General features: G+C 40.6%; 1 protein-coding gene across 23 annotated transcripts in view; it reads left to right on the top strand.

The window, feature by feature from the left end:
• KIAA1217 (KIAA1217 ortholog) overlaps positions 1-13,707 on the top strand; it is a 342,938-nt gene that overhangs the window by 173,678 nt on the left and 155,553 nt on the right. For 20 of the 23 annotated variants that reach the window (XR_008209409.1, XM_052695270.1, XM_052695291.1 and 17 more), the window contains one exon: positions 1,549-1,832. Coding sequence is in view for 19 of the 23 variants with exons in the window: in XM_052695270.1 (XP_052551230.1) it covers positions 1,549-1,832 (284 nt within the window). In the remaining 4 variants the exon portion in view is untranslated. Of the gene's footprint in view, positions 1-1,548; positions 1,833-5,591; positions 5,853-13,707 lie in introns of those variants that run through there. The other 3 variants (XM_052695284.1, XM_052695281.1, XM_052695283.1) reach the window with 3 other exon arrangements.

Raw genomic sequence — 13,707 nt, 5'->3', positions numbered from 1 at the left:
TTCTGTTCCTGTTGTAAGATAAATTCCCAGATGCGAACAAGACAATGTTGGTACTTTGGAGGCTATGAACATTACAGGGACCTTACAGAAACATGCAGGATTTTGGAGGCCCAGTCCTGTTGGACCAAAGCAATGGCTTCCCCTTTTAAAGTGGTGGGACTTCACAGAGCTCCATCAGTGGAGTCTTTTCTTTATCGCCAGGCTTGATGTGATGTGGGACTTGGCAGACAAACGGTAGCGTGCGCCAGGAGGCAGAATAGTACTCAGTATGAAATCCTCAGGCAAGTGGTGGGCAGCCTGTCAAGCTGACTGAGTGAACCATAAAAAGAAGAGGGTAGGTGCCTGCAAACTCCAAACAGCAGTGCCGTATGAGTGGCAGCACCTGGGGGGCCTGTCACCAAAAGCAGAAAGGGCTTTGAGTGGAAAAGTGACAGAAATGGGGATGTATAAAAACCACACAGAGAAAGGGCCTTCCTGCTCCTGCAGAGTGGCTGCTAAGGGTTAACATTACTGTGGGCGCCTGGGCCTACCCAGCACCCAGGGCTTGGAGGGGCCTTTTCAGTGCTTCTGGTTCAGGGCTTTTTTCTTCTTTGCTGACAAAAGATTAAGGGAATTTTCAAAGGTATTAGGTAACAAGGCTCCAGACTACGCTTCGTTGTGCTCCAGAGGGTTCATGTTACACAGTTACCTGAAGATAAGCCAGCACTTACCTACCCTCTGTCTGCCTATCTCCTTGCAAAAGTAGTCATGGTCTTTGGTCTTAAGGCCGGTTAAAGTTGTAACATTTATCTGAAGCTTTGTTTGTTTGTTTTGTTTTTGTTTTAGTCTGTACATCACTCAAAACTTGGTTTTCTTTCTGTTTCTTGAGCAATTGTTTATTGAAAGAACAATGTTGTATTTTCCAGCCCGCTGTCCTGAGACGTATAAAATCCGAGGGAGATCCATGAAATTTAAAACCGTACCACAGTCAGAAATAGAGGAGGAAAAAAAAAAGCCACAAAACCCTCTTATTATTTCATAGGTGTTTCTGAGCATGTTGAAAACACACTGAAAAAAGATTAAGGATTTCAAATCTGCTTTGTCAAATGAATGTTCTATGTTGGTATCTTTGTGGGATACGAGTTACAGGGCCATTAAGGGTACTGGAGCTCTCTGAAGAACTCTGTTCCTTGCCCTGGAAAGAAAGCATCCTGTGGGTTTTAAAGGTCAGGGAATGAGGGCCCTGTCAGATCTTCTTTTCAAGACACATAGTGGTAAAGATGATATAAAAGGAACATCTACTTTAATCATGTTCACTTTTCTGTGAGGTACTGCTGTGGTTCTGCATTGAAAATAAGTGCTGTGCTGAGCTTATATAAACAATTACATCCAGGCTTCTTATTAGAACATACGTATGCCTAATGATGCAGAACAAGCCATTGGACGCTACCAGACTTTTAAACTGACCTTGCTTTTTTATCAGTCTGATTATTTTCTTTTTCATATTACAGTGAATATTGGGATTGTGTTCTTAAAATATTGTTTGCCTTTTTGGTTTTTGTTTTTCAGACCAGGCAAAACACAGTTTGCATTTAACATCACTAGATGATGCTGAATGCCTCCGATCTAAGGAGCTGCTTTCAACTCCGAACAGTCACGTTTCTAATTCCAAATCCACACGCAACATCCCTCGAAGACATACTGTAGGTGGCCCTCGCAGTTCCAAAGAAATACTGGGAATGCAAACCTCAGAAATGGACAGAAAGAGAGAGGCTTTTCTTGAGCATCTGAAACAGAAATATCCTCATCATGCTACAGCAATAATGGGACACCAGGAGAGACTGAGAGATCAGGTATGAAAATCAAATTTGTGTCTTGCTTTCTGTTAAAGAATGTTTATAACTGCTACCTCACTTTGACTGTGAGGTAGAAAATTGAATGTGTTAACCTCACTACAGAAGGTGAGAATCTAACAAAGAGTTTTGTGTTCAAAGTTGCCTAGGATTCAGATTCTCCTTTGAAATCAATAGAAACAACAATAATAATCAAACTGTTCAAAATTACGTTGGAGTTGTTTGTTGAAACTGACATTTTTGAGGAGCTTTTCATTTTTTTTTAGAATATACACAAAGAAAGGGATAAGGTGAGACTCTTGATCTTAGTATATGGATCTCCATCTACTTTTTCATAGCTGAAGGGAAAATATGGAACAGCTGTTAATTTTTGTTGTATTTTCACTATTGGCACCACTGCCTGGGAGAAAGAAAAATATCTGTAGACCATGTCTGTGTGCTTTAGCTGGCTCTGTTACCCTTTCACTTGCTTTCTTAGAGTCTGATTTGAGTCTTTTAATACAAACAGACTGGATGTGTCCACAGGTATCTGCCTTCTCCAAACTGTCTTGAGATCAACACAAACCTGCCAGGGGTGTACCTTAAGGTGCTTTTCTTCTTGTGTGATTGCAAGGTCAGCAGGAGAAAGTTGATTTAGGGTTGGAGACGATGTGATGATACATTGATGTATTTCTCAGAACAGGTGGAGGCTGCTGTCATGCTGACCTGAATTTAGGGAATGCCACACAAGGGACTATTCACTGTGTGGCTCTGATTTTGAGTGAAAAGTTAAAGTTTAGTTTGCTAAACCTTGCAGACTGTGTTGTATTCCAAATACATTTTTTTAAAGGACCAGCAGAATGTAGATTTCACTGTTAAGTATCTTGTGCCCATTATTCTCAGTTTAAAAAATGGTTGACAGCAATTCTGTTGTAATTTCTCTTTTCCAAGTGTTTTCCAAGTGTTTCCAAGGGTATTTCAGCACTGGCAGCAAATTAATTGTAACTAAGGAATAAAAACAGGTTGGCAAAGTACTGTACTCTGCTATGGGAGTGCTTATGAATTCCCAGTTTCTTTTGAAGCCTTCCAAGACTTCGGAGATCGGAGCAGTTGTCACTCAGTACCTCCCCCTTACAACTTCTCTTTGACAGGGTCTCTCAAGATCCCAGGTGCTGTCACTACTTCAGTAAGACTGCTAGAATTCATGTGTTTCCTGCTAAAATTGCTGCAAGACTTCAACTCTAATGAGAGTGATCTATTCCTTATTTTTAAAACAGCTTTCCTGCTTTCTTTTGAAAGTCTGGACTCCCCCACACACTTATCTCTTTCATGAACTCTAGTGACTGTGTGGAATGTGCCGGGTGGTGGATAAAGATAGCATACAAATTAAATAAAGGGGGTGGGAGCTGAAATTCAGAGATTAGATCTTCTAGAGTCATGTAAATATTTAGTTCCAGTGTTGCAGACACTGCAAACCCAGTTTGAACAGCCTACAGCATTACACCCTACACATTTTGTAATTTGATCCTTTTCTGAAGGCAATAAATTACAGAAGGAATGCAGTAACTGTTTCTGCTATTTGTTTAAAATGTGTCATCCTTGCTAATTTATTGAGGGTAAAATTATGTGAATGTCTCCTACTTCTATTTTTTGATGATTGGACATATGTATTGTGTATAAGGAGTGTGAATTTTAAAACAAAATTACATTAAAATTACTATCAGAGCATTAGATTACAGTTATTGGGAATGGGGAAGACTGAAGGCTCCGTACATTCAGTGTAGTTTTTTTTTCTTAACATTTGTGTATAAGCATGCACACATGTGTGCATCAGAATATATCCCTGTAAATATACGCATGTATAATGCGGGCTTACTTGGCATAATTGTGAAAAAGACTATAATGTCACTTTGCTTTTGAGAGTGTGTATGTGTGTACAGTGTATGGACTTCCTTTTTCATTTCCATGTGCATGTATCTATGTGCATAGCAGTGGTGTAGAAAACACGAACTGTACGTGCGTGTAACTATGTCACATACAAAAGTAGTGAGATGTGTGGGAGGACAGGAGCTGAAATGTCACCATTTATTTTCTAGGCCATTTTCCTCCCATCTTGTTTCTCCAGCTGCTCCAGTGTCTGTGAAATGGCATCATTATCCATGGTGGGAATTCTCCCGCTGTGGAAGATCTATCAAGGGTAGTAGCCAATGCAACACCATTTTCTAATCTCTGTGTCAAGCAGTACAGCTGGAACATCAGACATTCCAAGATTTGTGGTGCATAGTGTCATTTATCTTCTAGGTTGCTCTAAACTCTGCCAGGTCTGTAGCCAACAAAAATGGCCCAGAAAATCAGGATTGGTAATTGTTTCTTTTTTGTGAAATTTCCTCTCTGGCCTGTTTCAACCATCTGTATCTGAGTATGACAGAAGGCCCCTGGTTTGCAGCAAGTAAACATTAGGGGAAGAAAATGTGTTTGATGTTGTCAGTTCATATCGTATAACCTCTGTCAGCAAAGTCAGCTCTGAAATGTTGTCTGTGTCTTCTGCTATGTATTAATGATTTCCTTCAGGCTTTGTTTATTTGGGTAAATCCCTCCCTGAATGTATGTTCTTGGAGCCTGTTTCTGCTCAGATAATCTGCCACAGAACTGCAGGACAATAGTGGCCAGGTAAAATATCAGTGAGGATTACTGGTGGTTAGCTAATGTGGTGACCTGCAGCCTCCAGCTGTGCAGACAGATCATCTCTCTTCCACCTCGTGGGTTCACCATCCTGCATGTGATGTCTTATTTGGGAAGGCAAAGCTCACAGAGGCAGGAACTGTCTTTATTTGTGCTAGGGCCTTGGGATGTGGCTGCAAGGCAAATAACCCACAGCTGTGTGGCAGTTGTGGGGTGCCCCCAGCCTACTGGCTCATCTTCACACTGTGCTGTGTCCCTTTGTAAGCCAACCCCATAGCCAGACATAGACTCTTTCCACCTGGACATCTGCAAAACCAACAGAACAAAATTGTTTTATTTTTATAGATAATGCAAGCTTCTTCAATAGCTTTGAACATGGTGCATCTACCATATCTGTCTGATCCGTGCTGATGAAAGCAGGTTACTGACATAATCCTCAGGAAAGTTAGAAAGAGAAAAAGAAGACAGAGAAACCTCAGTGCTGTGTAGTTTGAGCTGGGCTGGATGAGCTCAGTACGATGAGCCCCATGCAGCCTGAGAGCAGAGGGCAGAACAAGTGCAAATGCTGGGCCAGATGGAAAGGAGTTTGCAATTAAGAGGTTAAAAATGCTAACCTTGCCATGGGAGGTGGGTAATTCCTGCAGTGAACCTGTTTTACAAGTCACCTCAGGAAAAAAAAAAAAAGAAGAAACAACTTTTCTGAGGGGCAGAGAGCAAAAATGAGCCTGTAGAAGTTTTTCAGAGCCAGAGCTTTTGAGTGTGCCTTGAGCAAATGAGCCGAGCAATGTTTGTCACAGATTTCTTTTGTTGTTTAAACAGGGAAATGCGCTGCAGGACGAGGAAGGGTTGGGAACGGCTTAGCTTTTTTGCTAGGGTTCTGTGAAGAGTGCATTTATTGGCAAACAAAATCAGATTTCCATTGATTAAAAAACAAACAAAACAGCCCAACAGCCAAACCCTTCTGGCGCACGCGCAATGCTGAGTGCCTAGAAAATGGTGGTTGGGATTTTTTTGTTGTGTTCGGTTAGGTCTGAACATGACAGGTAACTCTGGCATCTGGGCAGGTGTGGTTATGGTTGCCATGGAGATTTGTGATGTCATGCTTGATAGAGCATGTCAAGACAGCTAATTTAACATGTAGATGTTCAAAAAGTCCCATAGGCCAGAAGTAAGCTGTATGCAAATAACAAAGTTACACTGCAAAAGGGTGAAAGAAAATACGGCAGAGAGATGGAGTGCCTTTTACCTGGCAGCTTTAAAGGATTACCACAGGCTTCATCGTAGATTAAAACTTTGGGAAGTAAAGGAAGAGGATTTCTGAACGTTTCTCTGGGCTCACCTGTGGAATCTCATATTTCGGTAAATAAGCCTCTTTTCTCTCTCTGCCCTCGCTGTAAAAAATGCTTTTGAAATCGTAGAGTTTATTTCAGCCCGTTGTTCTTCCTGGCAGCAGGGCTGAGTCAATACAGCACGCTTTTTTGGCATGGCACGTTGTGTTTTCTCTTTCAAAAATGAGTTCTTTACTGAATGAACTGAGAATTCTGAATTATTTGAGAAGTATTGTAATGTATTATGTTGATTCTATGAATCATGCTGCAAAAATGTCCTAGGTAGTGTTTTGGAGGAGAAACTAAGAATTGAGACACTGTATTTATTTGTAGATTACTGCCAGATGTCTCTCCTTTAGCTGCTAAAATAGAACCCTAACATTACAACAGCCTTTCTTCCAGCATTTTAGATCTGTAAAAATACTGAGGCTTTTAAATTTTTTTTGTTATTTATTTATGTAAGTCACAGTATCAGTTCCTTAAACTGGATATACATTTTGATATCATAGGAGAACTCTGAAGCATTTCCTAATAGGTTTTTCTTGGGCAAAAGTACCTCTTGTAAAGGCAAGCATGTGAAGATAAAGATCTAGTAACAGAAATTCTATGGGGACTTTTGGCTTTCAGGTACAGGTGATATTTGCAGGTCCTCTTGAGAAAGAGGAGAATCCCTGTGTTCTAAGTTGCAACCACTTTTGTTCTTACGCTGACCTGGATAGATGAAGAAAACATCAGTACGTGAGGGGTAGCTCCCCATTGGCACTGCTGCGATATGCTAACACGAAGCACTTTTAGTTTTGTTGCTCTGATCGTTCCGTCTGGCAGGGGTTAGGTGTAGGTAGGGATGGGTGGGAGTATGGTAGTTTAATGTCCGTGCTTAAAAATGTGAATGGGGAAAAATCATTGTTTCTGCTGAATGACACCTGAGAAAAATCAACTTGAGAGAAACTTTAGTTCAGTGTAAACCCTCAGTAGGATTTAGTATTTTAGTGAATGAGAATGAGTATTATAGATCCATTATCTGATTCCAGGTGAAAAAACATTGTATATGGAATTTCTGACATTCTGCATTGCTTGATCAGGCAAGGTAAAATGCACTTTTTTTTCAGAAAATATACTGATACATTCTGCATTCATTACACTTACACCATTTGATACCATGGTAGGGAGAAATTGATTTAATATTATGTGAATACTTTTCTGGACTGTGCTGATAAGTTAGGAAATGATATTTGGTTTTAAGGTGCACGTAATTGTGAAGAATGCAATTTTAATCTGGATATATGTTTCTGGTGATTTTTCTAGCTGAGAAAGTCCGTTTCATTGAATTACTCGTGGGTTCACGAACTACCACGCATAATGTGTCTTTGAAAATGCATATTTTTACCTGAGAGCTCAGTGTCCTACCGTCAGAACTTGTTGTTGTGTCAGCATAGTTTGGAGGTGTTTATTTATTTGTTTGTTTTCTTTTAAAAGCTTTTGAAGTTGTTTCAGGAGATTTCTGTGAGCTCGTGTCTCATCTCTGCAGAAGGGTACTACCTCCCTCCCCACATGACACTGCCATTCCCCTTTGTAAGCCCCACAGAGCATGTTGCACGTTTAGGAATGAGGACCCTCCCCAGCATCCACACGTGTCCCCTGTCTCACATACCATCTGGCGCAAGAATTTATTGCTTTCCAGTGCTTCTTTATAGTAAGGGCAACTGCTCTTACTTGGGGTTGTTGAAAGCACCAAAGTAAAGCTACGAAAACAGAACATTCGAAACATGATTGCGAGCTTAAACCTCTGCTGGAACCCAAGCCTTTTGCTTTTGTTTATGGAGGGACATGAGATGACATGTCCATTTGTTTTGAGTTGAAACATGCTCTTTAGCCCCCAGATAATGCTGTGATTGCGAGATACTTATAAATAGCTAGATAGATAAATGAACAAAGAGCTGTTTCATTAGCAAAGTAAAGTGGATTTACTTAGTATTCGCTGTAATGGTTGAGGAAGACAAATATTCCTAGCATAATGTCTCAGTGGAATGTCTTTCAACTTTACTCTTTATTTTAAAAAGGTAAGACAAAAGTGTATACTGAACTACTAACCCTTAGGCATTTCTTGGAGTAAGTGGAATTTAACTAGAATGATAACACTTGCTTTGATAAATGTAAGTTCCTTCATTTATATATTTATATCTATCAGTTACAAGTAATAAAAAAAAAGCCTTTTTTTTTTCTTTTAAGGGTAATAAAGCAGTTCCTTTTCTTCTTCCCTCCCTTCCACCCTCCCCCATGCAAATCACACACCAGAGCAGTTACTTTGCTCCAACAGGATTAGTAGCTTTCTTTCTGTGGCAATGCTTGTGTTTTTTAAATCACGTGTGTTGTTTATGATTGGGAAGTCCACAGGGCTTGTTCATATGCTTAACTTTGTTCATGTGAGTTTTGTGCATGTATTTTTCTAACCTAATGTTATGACAGCAAAAAGTATTTCTAGAATCCTTTGTATTCAGCTGACTGAATGAAAGCATGCAGTGAGCTTCTTTAGGTGCTTATGTCTAGATCCAGTAAAGAATTTGGGACTTAATTCTCTGTTAAAACAAAGTTCAGGCAGCTGCATTCAAGAGAGTTACCCATGGAAACCTCTCCCAGTTCCTGCAGGCACCTGAGATTCCTTAGGTTTCAGAAACAAGCTTTCCCAGCAAAATAAATCTGGAGGTGTTTATGGATGGTTTTTTTTGCACATACTCATGGTAGTCCTGGTTCTTTCTGAGCTGCTTCAGTGGGTAACTGGTGAGTGCATGGAAACAGTCAGCAGAGCCTCATTTGTTGGATGGAGCCACTAGCTCAGAGGTGCTGGACGGTGGGATCTGTGTCCTGCACAGTGGCTCGGCAGTAGGACAGGCATATCCTGTCTCTCTGAACTTGTGCTTGAGACCTGCATTCCTCTGAGAAGGCTTGAAGGAGTTTGGGATAGGCAAACCTTACATTTCTCCTTTGAAGTTGAGCTCCTGGGCAATGATGTGTTACAGTAGCTGTGTGGTGAGCTCCTCAGGCCAACTGCTTAATGAACCTCATCTCAGGACTGCAAAATTGAGCTTCTTCATGCTCTTTCTGGCCGTTGGGACCTTGTGCTCCTGTCTCCTTGATGGCAAAGCCTCAGGAGGCAGTGATGAAGGCCTGACCCTATGCTGCTGTAGCCTGCTTCATAAAGCCTCTGCCCAGAGATGGAGCTGTGGCTGTTGAACTTCCCTCAAACCATGGCAGACAGCTCAATATTCCACTCTTTCTTTACATATCCTGCAAAAGTGGATTGCTGTGAAAGGTTGCTTTGACAGTGCTTCCTCTTCCAACTCTGCTTTTAAACCAGAGCACCTGAGGCGATATGTTTCACACTCAGCAAAGAATTACACAGGAGACGTGAAGCCCTAGTATACTGACATTTCTGACTGGTTGCTCCTGAGCTACCTCTCTGTCTCATGCATAGTTCTAGAGGTGTTAGTGAAGGGATTGGGATCTCTTCCTTGGCAGATAGGTGAAGGTGTTTGGCAGTCAGGTGAGGGTGGCAGAACATGCTGGTGGTAGAGCTGAGGTGACGGTGTTGCTTCCCTGGTCCTTGGTTCCTTCCGTGGCCTGTAATCAACTTCAATGTTTATGAATATTTGCTCTGTCTCAAGACTATTTCCCTGCAAATGGTTATGAATGTGCTTGGTTGTTCACTTTTCAGCCTAGTAAACCTATCAGCTTTCCACTGGGAACATTTTTGTGCTCTTTGCACGTTGTCACTTGGGAGGGGAGCTCATATTTATGTCAGTCATTAGCAAAGTAAATGCACCTCTGGACCATTGCTGCTGCACTACAGCATTTTTTAGATGATTTTTTAACAAAGGTAGATTACACTGAAGTCACCTGATTAATTTACTTGGCTTAACTATAATCCCTGTGATTTAAATCTCTTTTGTGGGCTTAAATAAGAGAACAAGATTAAATAAGACAAACAAATCTCTTATGAACATTACAATTTCCTTTCAGGAGAAACAGTGCTACTGTTAAAATTGCAGGCAACAACCGTGGCTCTGACAGCAGCCACTGAGATGTGTTTTTAACGTTTACTCAATAGTGGTAATTATGCCAGTTAAGTAAATTCAGAATCAGGTAGCATTGTTTTGCATCTTGGCACATCAAGCTAACAGAGAGACTTCTAGTTGGATGAGATTTGTTTTCCAAGTCTCTGTGTTAGAGTCCTTTTTTTGTTATTTTTTTTCTGCTATTAATTGGTACCTTTTTTACTGCTGCATTTCGTGTGGCCTTGTGCTGCAGATTGTAGTGATTCCTGTCCTTCACATGGAGATTACTGCATTAGTAAGCACTGAGCTGTGTTCTTTGTTTAAGTTTAGATTTTCACCCTCTGGTTAGTACGCAGTCATAGGTACACTTTGCTTAAAAGGAACAAATTCTACAAAAAATTAATTGTTAAAGAGAGAAGCTGTCCTGTTGGGTCCCTCCTGAAATCTACAGAGACTGATTTTTTTTATAGCTTCTGCCATATGAGTTCTTGAAGAGATGGATGGTACATAGTAAGCTGTGCACATCACGCATGCTCTGTTCATAAGTAGCTACAGACTATTTTGTCTGTCAGCTTAAGATTTATTTTGTCTTTGGAAACATTATTCATGTTAGGCATAAGACTGGATCTTCTTGGTACCTGTATGAATGTCCAATTCTGTTTTGTATTGCTAAGTTTTTGACTTCTTTGCGTCTAATGATATTAAATACAGGGGCTCAACTGAGAAGTTTGGAGAATGTTTTTGATTTTAATTGCTTTTAATCACATTTCCATTTAGCAGACAGTCTCCATGCTCTTATATTGATTGAATTCAAAATAGTAATTCAATCAATGAAGCATTTTTTCAATCTGGAGGGAGAGGGCTGTCTTCCAAGGAAGGCAGCAAAGGAAAGAATTAAACTGAGAACCAACAAGTTAAAACATTTTTTATATTGGAAAGTAGTTAAGTCTTCGAGTCTGATTTTATGTATGACTTGGTGAATTCATTACCAGATACACTAACCATCAGATGAATAAGCAAGCAGAAGGCTTTTCCAATTTGCTCCTATTTTGTGGGTATGTGGGTGTCCAAAGTCTGGAAGCAAACCCGCTGTCTATGTCTATGTATGAGCTCTGGACTTTCTACCACTGTGCTTTGAAAGCATAATTTTAGCTGCATTTATTCATATGTAGCTCTATTTTTAGTAACACAAAATAGCATACATCAGACTATTGTAATTAGTAATAAATTACTCACAGAAGGAACAAATATTTGACTTTGATTAGAATAAGAAGAAATGTCACTTGCTTCTCATTGCCTGAATAAATAGATAATCGAGTGGCATTGATTGGTTGATTTAAATAAAAGTAAATATATAGAAGAGAGATTTTTTTAGCAGAATATAAGAAAAAATAAAGTGAATATATAAATTAGACACTTTTTAAAAAAATGTATACCTGAAAAACTAGGATATTTATAAAAATTCCAGTAGGTACTAAAAAGTTGTTTTATTTCCTGTTTCTTTAAAGGAGAAATGATTGTTTCATTTCTTCATTATCTAAACTGCATTTTTTTCTTAGAAGTCTTTAAAAAATGCACACCAAAACCTCACTGGCGTTCTGAGTTAATTTTTTATTCTGCATATTATTTATCTAAAAAAAAAAACGGTATTTTGTACTTAATTTGTGTTAATTGCTATGCAGTCATTGCCGTTAAAAAGACAATATTAAATCTCAGCCGTTTCTGAGGCAGGGTTGTGGGCCAGCCTCAATGTTCTCTGAGCTTGGGCTGGAGTCACTGCAGAGTTGTGGGCAGTAACTCCTGGCAGTGGTTTGAGGGCTTTGCTCTTTATTGAAGATGCTGGCTGTTTCAGTCGCTTTTTCAGCTGCTCACCCAAGCTGCTATATATTTGGCCTCTGAAGGGGGTGCAAGCAGGGTGAAGCCTGTTGCTGGCCTTTGGCATGAGAGCACGGAGGGGTGAGAAGGTTTTCTGCATGATGCAGCCCAGGGAGTGCAGAATATGGTGTCTGTTGCTGGAAAATGTAAATGAAAGCACATAATAGAAGCAACCTCAAAAGATTTCTGGAAATTGGTGAACTTCTCCCTTCCAAATTTTGCAGAAGAGCTGGGTGGGATGGGGTGTGGAAGAGCAGATCACAAAATGTTTTTCTTGGCCCCAGTGGTGCTTATAGTGATGTCAATGACATTGTTCCTGCTGACTGCAGTAAAGCTGGCTTAAGCTTGTGGCGGGTTGTCTGTCCGACGCTTCTTTCCTCTGGTATCAGATGCAAGCATCTAGTTTCTGGCTCATGTGTACTTCCCTTTTACTTTATTTTTGTCAAATGTTTCAGCACCGGATGCTCCAGCACACGACGTTCCCGTGTGTGTGGACTCCACACACCTGCTGCTGCTCTTCCTTGGATCCTGGACAACTCCAGCTCCCAGTGCTGGCAGCTGATGGGTGCTGCTGCAGGACAGGGCTCTTTAGAAGGACCCTGATCCCATCCAGAGCAACTGGGCTAATCTCATACAATCCTCGGACCTTGCTGTGAGTAGGAGTCAGGTTTCCTCCTAGGCTGATGAATAACTTTCAGTAATGCAAGGCCATTGTGGAGGTCATGTGTGATGCTTGGTTATTACTGGGGCTTCATTCCTCAAGAGTTTTTACCATAGCATTAACCGTTTGTATTACTCTGACCGCAGTCTTTCAGAGCTCTTTTTTCTGTGCATGTTTTACCCCCGTTTTTGTTGCTCAATCATGAAGTACTTAGTCTCAGGCATTAATCCTGTCACAAAAGGGTAGGTCTAGCTCATGTGCAAATGTGCTCAATCCCCACCCCTATGCAAGCATGCAACCATGAGAAACCAGTATTTTTTTCTATGTGAGTCATTCATACACCCGGATGTGCAAAGAAATTTCACATCAGATGAGGCTCTGCTGCATATGCACACCTATAAGAAATCTGCCCTGTGCAGAAGATGAGTGCCGCTGCTACTGACTACTGCTCAATGCCAACAGCACCCGGCTACTGAGGAAATGGATTTTGAGGAGGAGGCAGCCGCTAACGCTCCTGCGGCCCAACCGAGAAGAAAAAGGAGCCTTTCAGCTCTTTGCTGCTCCTCTGGGGCCTCTTCTGTCAGCCAGGTACAGCTCTGATGAAGAGCCAGGGCTTTCCTGTGTGGGGCTGGTATAACAGTTAATAGAAGTTTTTTGATCAATTTTTTTAGAAGACTTCTCCCTGGAAGAGGGAATGTTCTCAAGTGTTCATTTTTATTATTCTTTTGTCTATACATGTTTCTGGGCTGATTTTTGAAAGGCACAAAGCTCTAGGTTACCATACTAGTTGTCACATGCTCTTGAGGGAAAGACTGAAGATCTGCCAAAGAAAGTTACCATGTTAACGTACAATTTGATTTTCATCTCCAGGTTTTAAAATTTGTCATACACTGTCCAAAAACTGGATTGCTTTCTTCTCTAATTATGGACAGTATTGATATGTAATGTGTAATCTGCATAATCTATTCATTGGAAGTCTTCCAGGACTCTGGAATAACTGCTATTTTGTGTGCTTCTTCTGAATTGAAGAAGTTAGCAAACAGAAGACTTCTGTTCCAAGGGTTCTGGTGCTCTGAAGATGAGTGAATCACTTTTTTCACCTCTCTTCTCTTGCTTCTGCCGCCATATTTTGAATTTAGATGTCTTTTTTTCCTCATGCTCTGGCAGGAGGTATTGCTTTGTTTTATAGAAGCTCTGAACTCACAAGTTTGGTCTTGTCTTTGCATGACTTAAATCTGTGTGATGGTTTTTTCAACAGACGATGTTTGAGAATAGTTGCTCTTACACCATATTTAGCA

The sequence above is a fragment of the Tympanuchus pallidicinctus genome, unplaced genomic scaffold (assembly GCF_026119805.1).
Source record: "Tympanuchus pallidicinctus isolate F22 unplaced genomic scaffold, pur_lepc_1.0 scaffold3, whole genome shotgun sequence".
Classification (NCBI taxonomy): Eukaryota; Metazoa; Chordata; class Aves; order Galliformes; family Phasianidae; genus Tympanuchus; species Tympanuchus pallidicinctus.
The sequence above is the reverse complement of the archived record's forward strand: the minus strand, read 5'-3'. Positions and strand labels throughout refer to the sequence as shown.